The sequence below is a fragment of the Mesoplodon densirostris genome, chromosome 5, assembly GCF_025265405.1.
Source record: "Mesoplodon densirostris isolate mMesDen1 chromosome 5, mMesDen1 primary haplotype, whole genome shotgun sequence".
Classification (NCBI taxonomy): Eukaryota; Metazoa; Chordata; class Mammalia; order Artiodactyla; family Ziphiidae; genus Mesoplodon; species Mesoplodon densirostris.
In genome coordinates this window covers 14505931-14517897 of record NC_082665.1, presented here as the reverse complement: position 1 = coordinate 14517897, position 11967 = coordinate 14505931, and the positions used below count along the sequence as shown (strand labels likewise).

The 11967-nt window shown below is 38.0% G+C and overlaps 1 protein-coding gene across 1 annotated transcript; it reads right to left on the bottom strand.

The window, feature by feature from the left end:
* Positions 1 to 4575: 4575 nt before the first annotated feature.
* Positions 4576 to 5121, bottom strand: LOC132491176 (keratin-associated protein 13-1-like). Its single transcript, XM_060100028.1, has one exon. It carries the CDS (start codon positions 5077 to 5079, stop codon positions 4576 to 4578), a length of 504 nt encoding a protein of 167 aa, XP_059956011.1. The 5' UTR covers positions 5080 to 5121.
* Between the last annotated feature and the right edge of the window lie 6846 nt (positions 5122 to 11967).

Genomic DNA, 11967 nt, shown 5'->3' with positions numbered 1-11967 from the left:
CCTATTTGAAACAGATACTCACTAGTCGTGTATTCTAGTTTTAAATTGTTCTTTCATCACAAATTTGAGGCTATTTAATTGTTTTCCTACCTTCCCCTTTCTATATGTTTAGAGTTCAGTTGTCAATTTTACTGTTGCTATTTGTGTGTGTGTGTGTGTGTGTGTGTGTGTGTGTGTGTGTGTGGTACGCAGGCCTCTCACTGTTGTGGCCTCTCCCATGGCGGAGCACAGGCTCTGGATGCGCAAGCTCAGTGGCCATGGCTCACGGGCCCAGCCGCTACGTGGCATGTGGAATCTTCCCGGACCGGGGCACGAACCCGTATCTCCTGCATCAGCAGGCGGACTCTTAACCACTGCACCACCAGGGAAGCCCAGTTATTCCTTTTTTGAAGGGATGTGATGTGAGTTCCAGTGCAGATCTGTACCTGTCACAGTCCACCATTTTCACCTTGAGGGTCAACTTATCAGGAGAGAGATTCTCTGTAGCTCTGGTTGTCCTCTCTTCCTGAGGGGAAATGTTCAAGAGTGACTGGGTGGGATTAAATGTAGACTCTGTCACTGCATTTGAACTTGGAGCTGGGGTGGGTACTCATTATTTCCCTCCTTCACAATCTATTGGAAATTTGCTTCACCCTCAGCTACCACTTCTATTTGTCTCAGTGGATTTCTTGGTGGTATTACCTATGCCCTTTCCTAAGAGGTATGAACACTGATAACCATACCCTTTTCTTGCTATAGTTACTGCATATGACAAATCACATCCTCAACTGGGCAGGGATTTTCAAGGGCCATCTAAGTAGATCGACTGAGCTCCACACATACACCTTCTTACCCTCACTGTGTAACAGTAACCCTACTATTTTCTACTAAACAGGATCATCTACCCTTGGATTAGATGGTAACTCTTTTATTTATTTATTTATTTTTGGCTTGCTGGTACCCCAAACAAGGAACTCAAAGTGCTCAGCCAGCAGTCATAATTGCAGTTCAATGATACCTTTGATATGTCCATTAGAAAGTCTGCCTTTGGGAACAGGTGTTCTATCCTTGGAAATTCCAGTTGCAGAAATAGGAAGCATAAAGTTCTTAAATGGGTCACTGGGGATGAGAGTAAGTGGATATTTGGGACCCAATCTTTGAGGACATTGTTTCCATGCTCCAAGCAAACTTCAGCTTTGCTGTCAGTGGGGCTATTTAATGCTCTATCAGGCAGAGAGCTTCAGGGTCCTGTGGTTTTTGACATAACTTGTGGATCCCACTTCTCGGTGTCTCTACTATGAAGTGGATTTCCTGATTAGATGCTGCCTTGTGAGGAATTCCATGCTGGTGGATCAAGTTTTTCATTAGCTCCTGAATAATATTGCTGCTGAGATAAGCACAAAAAGCAGAGGCTTACTCTGAATAGGTAGCTATGTGTTTGAGGATGAACCACTGAGCTGTTCATGGCACAAGGGGGCCATGTTAACTTGCAACCAACTGACCGGTTGGTCTCCTTGAAGAATAGTGCCATACTGGGAGTTTAGTATTAGCCTCCGTTGCTGAGAGATTGGACATTTGTAGTGGCATTCATTATATGAGATTTGTAAGTGGGAGCTTATGCTGTTGGACCCATTCATAGCCTCTCTGGTCACTTATTCACATGCTCATCTTGCCAGCATTGTGAGGACTTCTGGCAAAGGCAAGCTAGCTCGACTGACAGTCATTTTGTCAACTTGAGTTTTTAGCTGCTCTTCCATGATAGATGCATTCTGGTGGGCATTAAGAAGAAATACAGAGATCTTGACACTTTGGACCTACATACATATATCCATCCATATGTCTCTATACCAGATTTTATTGTCTGAATATTATATATTCTCCCTTCCAGGTTTTTAACTAGCTGGTCTGGTCAATTGCAACTGTCCAGGAATCTAGATGGATCATCAACGGGGACCACTTTTCTCTTTTCTACAAAGTGGATAACCAGGGGCTACACATATGATTCTACACATAGAGAAACTTTTTTTTTTTTTCTCATCATGGTGTTTAAAGGCATCCATGCAATGAGCCAATCCATCTGCAAGTCTTGCTTGGGCTTTTCCCTTCCTCCTTCAGCTGGTCATTTGAGGCACCAAATGTGACCACACATGTGATCTGAGACAGAGGTGGTGGTGCAATGCTGGTCGGTGACATGGGGGTCTGGGTTTCTGCTCATGGAACCTGCTTTCTTGTTCTGCTAGCGTTCATTCCTGTATGAGCTATTTCTGTCTTACAATGGATTGCTACTGAGTCCACCTGGCTTCATGACTTGGAAGTTTCAACAGAACGCATCTCACGATGGACAGCTACAGATGCATGATCACTTGTCCCAGTGTCAAATTTTGTATCTCTAGCAGGTCCAAGTAGTTTCCAAGGATCTGATTATCCAAAGATATGTTAATTTTCAACTACAGATTATAAGACCTTGTTCTACAACTTTATTTGCCTGCATTGTGATTTTCCCACCGAGGTGTGCCGTAAACTCCACATTGCAGTTTTATTTTATTTTATTTTTATTTTCTTCAATACCACCGATGCCACCAACACACTATGGTCTGCCAGATTGTTTGACCCAACCAGTAGGGTTGCTTGCATCTGAGACTAGACCTACAGAATCTTTTCCTGCTCCTGGTCTAAAGGAAGTTTTGTATATAGGCCAGAGAGGTACTTCTACTTAGGGAGTATGTTCGTTCCAGAACCCCGTAAAGCCTACCAGATGCTCTGCTACTTTATTTGTAGTAGGGGATTTAAGAGATTTAACTGTTTGTTACATATTTTATATTTTTATATTATGCTATATATTTAATATGAATATATTTATATAAAATAAGGAAGTATAATGACATTCTTTTTTACATAATATTTGACAAAAGTTTTATTTTATCAAGATCTTTAAATGCTTAAATAAGTAGAAAATAGAATGAAAATGAGCAGGCAGAAAACTATTTGAACAGTGTGAATAAGAGAAGATGAATCCTAAGATTAATGTGATCCAAAACTCAAGATATCCAAAACAATGATGTGAAAGAGACCTATTATACCTCTCTAGCTGATTTTCCATTACTAATCCATACAAATTGTAACTTGATTTTCAATAATTTCCTGAACACAAGTACCTTTGTACCTCTCTGCTTTGATCATTTTATGTCACCTTCTCAGAATTCTCCTTATTCTCTCCCATGTTGCTTGCGTCTTCACTTCTTATATTAGTCCTCATCTATCATTTGGATAGATGGTTTTATTTGGTTTTATTGTAAGACTGGGACCTAGAGCGAGCCCTTAATGGGCTTTGAGTCTTCATTTCCTTCTGTGTAAAATAACTAGTTCATAAAATGTGTGTTTCTCATGGTTCTTATAGCGATCTGAAAAATGATGAATAGGAAAGTTCTTTGAAACTTGTTCTTTATCTCAGTATAAAGATACTGTCTTTTTGTTATTTGTTTTAGACTTATCAACATGTTGCCTAACTTAGCACTAGGCTGTTTTCTGAAATATGTGACCTATAAAATGTCAGATTGGCTACATAAAACATAAAAACGAGGAGTGTGTAAATGTGTGTTGCAATATGAATGAAATAGTGACTTTGGATGGTTTGAAAGCCTTGTTTTCTCCAGCCATGTATAATTTGGATCTTGGATCCAATAAGGTGAAACTCTACATCTCATGAACCTAATTAATTCTCTCCAAATATAATTGGCTTCCTCTTTACACCTGTGAAGAAATCAATTCCATACAAAGGTACTCAGTGAGATGAAGGGATAAGGTTTTCTGCCACCCAACGTTGACTGAATCAAAGAACGCTCTCTAAACTAATGTACAAAACTTCTCATATAACCTATAATTTTTCCCCATTCAGTTGTATTTTCCAAATGGCTTGCTTTTCTCCTTCAGTCAGCAAACATCAAGGCCTCATATTCTTTGAAGAATATGTGCTCTATGCCACTCCTGAGATTATTATTCACGTGAAGTTTATGCATGCAATGTAAGGATTTCAGAAAACAGAAGTTTTGAAGAAGAAAATGTTGAAACCCTCAAATAACTTAGTTCAAACCTATCAATGTTAGTTTTCCAAAGTTTGCTTTCAGAGGTATAGTAAACGTTAACTCAAAAGCAGCCTCCAAAAAAAGCAAAAGCCAAAAAAAAAGAAAGAAAGAAAAAACACGCTTAACTAGTTAAAACTAACAATAAACTTAGTAGCACATTTGCAAGCCAAATTGAATGAGTTTATTAGATTATATTCATTTAGGTTTTTATCCATTTTGTGAATAAAATGCATGAACAAGGATCACATTAATTCATTAACATTAATTCATTGTTTGTTAACATGAATTTCATTAATTGATTTAGTAATATATTTCATTCATTTTTCTAATTCCGTTAATTTATTCCATAAACTTAATCATAAGTTCAGTATACGTGGCAGACAGTTTTTTGGTCAGTATTTTACGAATGGCAAAAAGGTGAAGAACAGTTGATCCTCCCGAAGATCATGAAGATGATAGAAGCTCTGTATAGAGGTTGGACACATTGCTCACATCTGAATGTTCCACAAGCTGATCAATAGAAGGCAGATCCACAGATTGGTCTGTAACACAGTGATTGGCAACTCCTAGCGGCAAAGCAGGATGGGCGGCAGAAGCCGGATCTATGGCTCAGCCAAGGGAAGGCATAGACTTCATAACCCAGGGGTCTGAAGCCATGGGATCCAAAGCCCAGTGTGTAGCAGCTTCTGGATCCATAGCCCAAGGAGCAGCCTCTGCTGGACCGAGAGCCCAGAGACCCAGCATAAGTTGTGCAGCAAGGACTGTAGATCATGGAGGTCCTTGGACGGTAGCAGGAGGTCTGGCAGGGACTGGATAGCCCAGAGGATGTGAAGCACCTGATGGGCTCATAGAAGCCACTCCGGAGAGAGGAGCCCAGACGGCAGGAGCGGGGAGAGCAGCGATCAGTGCTGTAGACCAGGTCGCCGAGGTAAGAAGAGCCACAGGAGGAGCTTGAGTAGCGCAGGTGGTCCCCAAGGGAGCAGGAGGAGAAGTTTCCTGAGCATGGATAGTAGGACATGTTGAGAGGAGTTGTGAGTTCCAATGAGTGACAATGAGAAGATTCTGAGGTTTAATGTCACCCCCTGGACTGGGGTGTTTTTATACTCTTAGCCATGGGTGTGACATTCTACACAGTCACCTTTGTCACGCTTGTAAAGTCTCATCTCTGCATGTGTAATTCAATAATATTTTCTGTAATTGCAGATGAAAAATTCATTTCATCTCATATTCATGTGTGAACTCACCGTGTTGTTAAAACACTAAGCTAATGAGCTGTTCCAAAGTCAGAAATTCTATGATGACGTGCCTTTGATGCCATCTCATCGTGACCAGAAAATCCCCTTCTCTTCTCACTGGCCAAGATTCTTTTTTCATTTGACTGTATGTTGGCTGGGGGATGCTTAGCTCTAAGGGAAGGGATTAAGATGAATTAATTTTTTTTTCCTGTGGAAGAAAGGCACCCTATTTGCCACCAATGATTTTCTTTCCCTAACTTTATTTCATTGCCTAAAATTATTTTTATATATTTTATTATAAAATTACTTCTCAAATTCTTTAGAAAGAGAAAATAGATCAGGTAAATTGAATAAGAAATATGGTGGATCACAGAGATAAACCAGAACAAATGTTTAGAGGCAAAAATGACTAAAGAAGTCTACTTTGAAGCAGAGGCTCAGGGGATGCCAATATGTGCACATGTGAAAAGACTCAGAGTCAAATATTTTAGAGGCAAGAGGAGATAAGTAGTGACTTTATGGGGTTTTCTATCTCTGTAGTTTAAATTAAAAAGTTCAGTATGAGAATAGTTTATGGCTTTTCATATATATGCTGTCCCTTTTTTCATCTATATTTAAAATTTTGTAGAGGTCTTTCTTCTCTAGAACAACTCCCATCAAGCACTACCTTCTGAACATTTCTACCTTCAGATTCTTTCATATGATTTTCTTTTTCACTGGAAAACATAATTTTTATCTACTCTATCCCTTTAAGATTATTTTTCCACTGTAAAATATCCAAATATCCTCTTTTTATAGAGCTTTCCATAACAGGTAAACCTGAACTAAAATGAATATTGAAGGATTTTCTCAAATTAAAAAGACAATAATCTCAGAGGGAAAGTTGGAATTGCAGCAGGTGAAAAGAAGACTGAAATATGAGTGAATTATGTCTAAATACACATTCTACACAGCACTAATAAAGTGGTTCTTAATATATAAGAAGAAGTAAACAGTAATAAATTAAGAATGATCATTAAAATCTAAGATTTTGCTTAAAAATTAAAAGCCTGGAAAAAATAAAAAAAGAGTAAAATTATAGCATTAAACCATTTTATTACTCCTCAAATGCATGAAAAGAGACAAAAAGAAACATAAAAGATGGAATAAATAACAATAAAATAGTAAATATGTAGGTAGAAATCTGACTGTATCAATAATTAAGTTAAATATAATACGACAAATAGTCCATATAAAAGACTTAGAATATCAGACTGGAATGAAAATCAAAACTGTTTTCTACATAAAAGAGATTCTCTTAAATATGAGGAAAGAGAAAAGGAAACAGAAAAGATATATCTGGCAAAAGGAACAAAAATGCTACTTCTACTTTATTAATCTCAAAGTTTGCTATGTGTTAAGAAGTTTATTGTATATTAAGCAAGATATTTCTTAACAATCAATCTGTCGGACTACCAGGAGGATACACATTATTTCATTAGTTTTTTAAATGTTACACTAAGGCCACACCATCTAATAGAGTAGGCACTAGCCACATATATCAAATTCAATTTGCATACATTCAATTCAATTAAATTAAAATTCAGTTCCTCAGTCATATTCATCACATTTCAAGTGCACAACAGATTACACGTGGCTAATGGATACCAAATATTGGAAATTGCAGGTAAAAAATATTTTCACCATCAAAGAAAGTTCTATTGGGCAGTGCTGCCTTAAAGATCACAGCCGATTGTTGATTTGTTAATATAAATTCACATTTTTACTGTTTTCTGTACAATGCAAGAATGTTAGAAATCTTAAGGCCACTTATCCTTACCCCAATTCATGTATTATTATGTTAGTATTTTCATTTTATGTATGCTTATGCATACTGATAAATATTTGTCCCCATGTTTTTACAGGCAGTATTTGCTTAAATGTACCCAATATATATTTTTTATTTACTCTTTATTCCTTCCTACATCTTTTTGCTATAGGCGAGGATCATTTTGCTTTTGACTATGTATAACTTTTGACTATATATTTCTGTGCTGGAAGGCTAGTGACAAGATCTCAAAGTTTTCAATTGTCTGAAAATATCTGTATTTCTATTTCCTATTTGAAACAGATACTCACTAGTCGTGTATTCTAGTTTTAAATTGTTCTTTCATCACAAATTTGAGGCTATTTAATTGTTTTCCTACCTTCCCCTTTCTATATGTTTAGAGTTCAGTTGTCAATTTTACTGTTGCTATTTGTGTGTGTGTGTGTGTGTGTGTGTGTGTGTGTGTGTGTGTGGTACGCAGGCCTCTCACTGTTGTGGCCTCTCCCATGGCGGAGCACAGGCTCTGGATGCGCAAGCTCAGTGGCCATGGCTCACGGGCCCAGCCGCTACGTGGCATGTGGAATCTTCCCGGACCGGGGCACGAACCCGTATCTCCTGCATCAGCAGGCGGACTCTTAACCACTGCACCACCAGGGAAGCCCAGTTATTCCTTTTTTGAAGGGATGTGATGTGAGTTCCAGTGCAGATCTGTACCTGTCACAGTCCACCATTTTCACCTTGAGGGTCAACTTATCAGGAGAGAGATTCTCTGTAGCTCTGGTTGTCCTCTCTTCCTGAGGGGAAATGTTCAAGAGTGACTGGGTGGGATTAAATGTAGACTCTGTCACTGCATTTGAACTTGGAGCTGGGGTGGGTACTCATTATTTCCCTCCTTCACAATCTATTGGAAATTTGCTTCACCCTCAGCTACCACTTCTATTTGTCTCAGTGGATTTCTTGGTGGTATTACCTATGCCCTTTCCTAAGAGGTATGAACACTGATAACCATACCCTTTTCTTGCTATAGTTACTGCATATGACAAATCACATCCTCAACTGGGCAGGGATTTTCAAGGGCCATCTAAGTAGATCGACTGAGCTCCACACATACACCTTCTTACCCTCACTGTGTAACAGTAACCCTACTATTTTCTACTAAACAGGATCATCTACCCTTGGATTAGATGGTAACTCTTTTATTTATTTATTTATTTTTGGCTTGCTGGTACCCCAAACAAGGAACTCAAAGTGCTCAGCCAGCAGTCATAATTGCAGTTCAATGATACCTTTGATATGTCCATTAGAAAGTCTGCCTTTGGGAACAGGTGTTCTATCCTTGGAAATTCCAGTTGCAGAAATAGGAAGCATAAAGTTCTTAAATGGGTCACTGGGGATGAGAGTAAGTGGATATTTGGGACCCAATCTTTGAGGACATTGTTTCCATGCTCCAAGCAAACTTCAGCTTTGCTGTCAGTGGGGCTATTTAATGCTCTATCAGGCAGAGAGCTTCAGGGTCCTGTGGTTTTTGACATAACTTGTGGATCCCACTTCTCGGTGTCTCTACTATGAAGTGGATTTCCTGATTAGATGCTGCCTTGTGAGGAATTCCATGCTGGTGGATCAAGTTTTTCATTAGCTCCTGAATAATATTGCTGCTGAGATAAGCACAAAAAGCAGAGGCTTACTCTGAATAGGTAGCTATGTGTTTGAGGATGAACCACTGAGCTGTTCATGGCACAAGGGGGCCATGTTAACTTGCAACCAACTGACCGGTTGGTCTCCTTGAAGAATAGTGCCATACTGGGAGTTTAGTATTAGCCTCCGTTGCTGAGAGATTGGACATTTGTAGTGGCATTCATTATATGAGATTTGTAAGTGGGAGCTTATGCTGTTGGACCCATTCATAGCCTCTCTGGTCACTTATTCACATGCTCATCTTGCCAGCATTGTGAGGACTTCTGGCAAAGGCAAGCTAGCTCGACTGACAGTCATTTTGTCAACTTGAGTTTTTAGCTGCTCTTCCATGATAGATGCATTCTGGTGGGCATTAAGAAGAAATACAGAGATCTTGACACTTTGGACCTACATACATATATCCATCCATATGTCTCTATACCAGATTTTATTGTCTGAATATTATATATTCTCCCTTCCAGGTTTTTAACTAGCTGGTCTGGTCAATTGCAACTGTCCAGGAATCTAGATGGATCATCAACGGGGACCACTTTTCTCTTTTCTACAAAGTGGATAACCAGGGGCTACACATATGATTCTACACATAGAGAAACTTTTTTTTTTTTTCTCATCATGGTGTTTAAAGGCATCCATGCAATGAGCCAATCCATCTGCAAGTCTTGCTTGGGCTTTTCCCTTCCTCCTTCAGCTGGTCATTTGAGGCACCAAATGTGACCACACATGTGATCTGAGACAGAGGTGGTGGTGCAATGCTGGTCGGTGACATGGGGGTCTGGGTTTCTGCTCATGGAACCTGCTTTCTTGTTCTGCTAGCGTTCATTCCTGTATGAGCTATTTCTGTCTTACAATGGATTGCTACTGAGTCCACCTGGCTTCATGACTTGGAAGTTTCAACAGAACGCATCTCACGATGGACAGCTACAGATGCATGATCACTTGTCCCAGTGTCAAATTTTGTATCTCTAGCAGGTCCAAGTAGTTTCCAAGGATCTGATTATCCAAAGATATGTTAATTTTCAACTACAGATTATAAGACCTTGTTCTACAACTTTATTTGCCTGCATTGTGATTTTCCCACCGAGGTGTGCCGTAAACTCCACATTGCAGTTTTATTTTATTTTATTTTTATTTTCTTCAATACCACCGATGCCACCAACACACTATGGTCTGCCAGATTGTTTGACCCAACCAGTAGGGTTGCTTGCATCTGAGACTAGACCTACAGAATCTTTTCCTGCTCCTGGTCTAAAGGAAGTTTTGTATATAGGCCAGAGAGGTACTTCTACTTAGGGAGTATGTTCGTTCCAGAACCCCGTAAAGCCTACCAGATGCTCTGCTACTTTATTTGTAGTAGGGGATTTAAGAGATTTAACTGTTTGTTACATATTTTATATTTTTATATTATGCTATATATTTAATATGAATATATTTATATAAAATAAGGAAGTATAATGACATTCTTTTTTACATAATATTTGACAAAAGTTTTATTTTATCAAGATCTTTAAATGCTTAAATAAGTAGAAAATAGAATGAAAATGAGCAGGCAGAAAACTATTTGAACAGTGTGAATAAGAGAAGATGAATCCTAAGATTAATGTGATCCAAAACTCAAGATATCCAAAACAATGATGTGAAAGAGACCTATTATACCTCTCTAGCTGATTTTCCATTACTAATCCATACAAATTGTAACTTGATTTTCAATAATTTCCTGAACACAAGTACCTTTGTACCTCTCTGCTTTGATCATTTTATGTCACCTTCTCAGAATTCTCCTTATTCTCTCCCATGTTGCTTGCGTCTTCACTTCTTATATTAGTCCTCATCTATCATTTGGATAGATGGTTTTATTTGGTTTTATTGTAAGACTGGGACCTAGAGTGAGCCCTTAATGGGCTTTGAGTCTTCATTTCCTTCTGTGTAAAATAACTAGTTCATAAAATGTGTGTTTCTCATGGTTCTTATAGCGATCTGAAAAATGATGAATAGGAAAGTTCTTTGAAACTTGTTCTTTATCTCAGTATAAAGATACTGTCTTTTTGTTATTTGTTTTAGACTTATCAACATGTTGCCTAACTTAGCACTAGGCTGTTTTCTGAAATATGTGACCTATAAAATGTCAGATTGGCTACATAAAACATAAAAACGAGGAGTGTGTAAATGTGTGTTGCAATATGAATGAAATAGTGACTTTGGATGGTTTGAAAGCCTTGTTTTCTCCAGCCATGTATAATTTGGATCTTGGATCCAATAAGGTGAAACTCTACATCTCATGAACCTAATTAATTCTCTCCAAATATAATTGGCTTCCTCTTTACACCTGTGAAGAAATCAATTCCATACAAAGGTACTCAGTGAGATGAAGGGATAAGGTTTTCTGCCACCCAACGTTGACTGAATCAAAGAACGCTCTCTAAACTAATGTACAAAACTTCTCATATAACCTATAATTTTTCCCCATTCAGTTGTATTTTCCAAATGGCTTGCTTTTCTCCTTCAGTCAGCAAACATCAAGGCCTCATATTCTTTGAAGAATATGTGCTCTATGCCACTCCTGAGATTATTATTCACGTGAAGTTTATGCATGCAATGTAAGGATTTCAGAAAACAGAAGTTTTGAAGAAGAAAATGTTGAAACCCTCAAATAACTTAGTTCAAACCTATCAATGTTAGTTTTCCAAAGTTTGCTTTCAGAGGTATAGTAAACGTTAACTCAAAAGCAGCCTCCAAAAAAAGCAAAAGCCAAAAAAAAAGAAAGAAAGAAAAAACACGCTTAACTAGTTAAAACTAACAATAAACTTAGTAGCACATTTGCAAGCCAAATTGAATGAGTTTATTAGATTATATTCATTTAGGTTTTTATCCATTTTGTGAATAAAATGCATGAACAAGGATCACATTAATTCATTAACATTAATTCATTGTTTGTTAACATGAATTTCATTAATTGATTTAGTAATATATTTCATTCATTTTTCTAATTCCGTTAATTTATTCCATAAACTTAATCATAAGTTCAGTATACGTGGCAGACAGTTTTTTGGTCAGTATTTTACGAATGGCAAAAAGGTGAAGAACAGTTGATCCTCCCGAAGATCATGAAGATGATAGAAGCTCTGTATAGAGGTTGGACACATTGCTCACATCTGAATGTTCCACAAGCTGA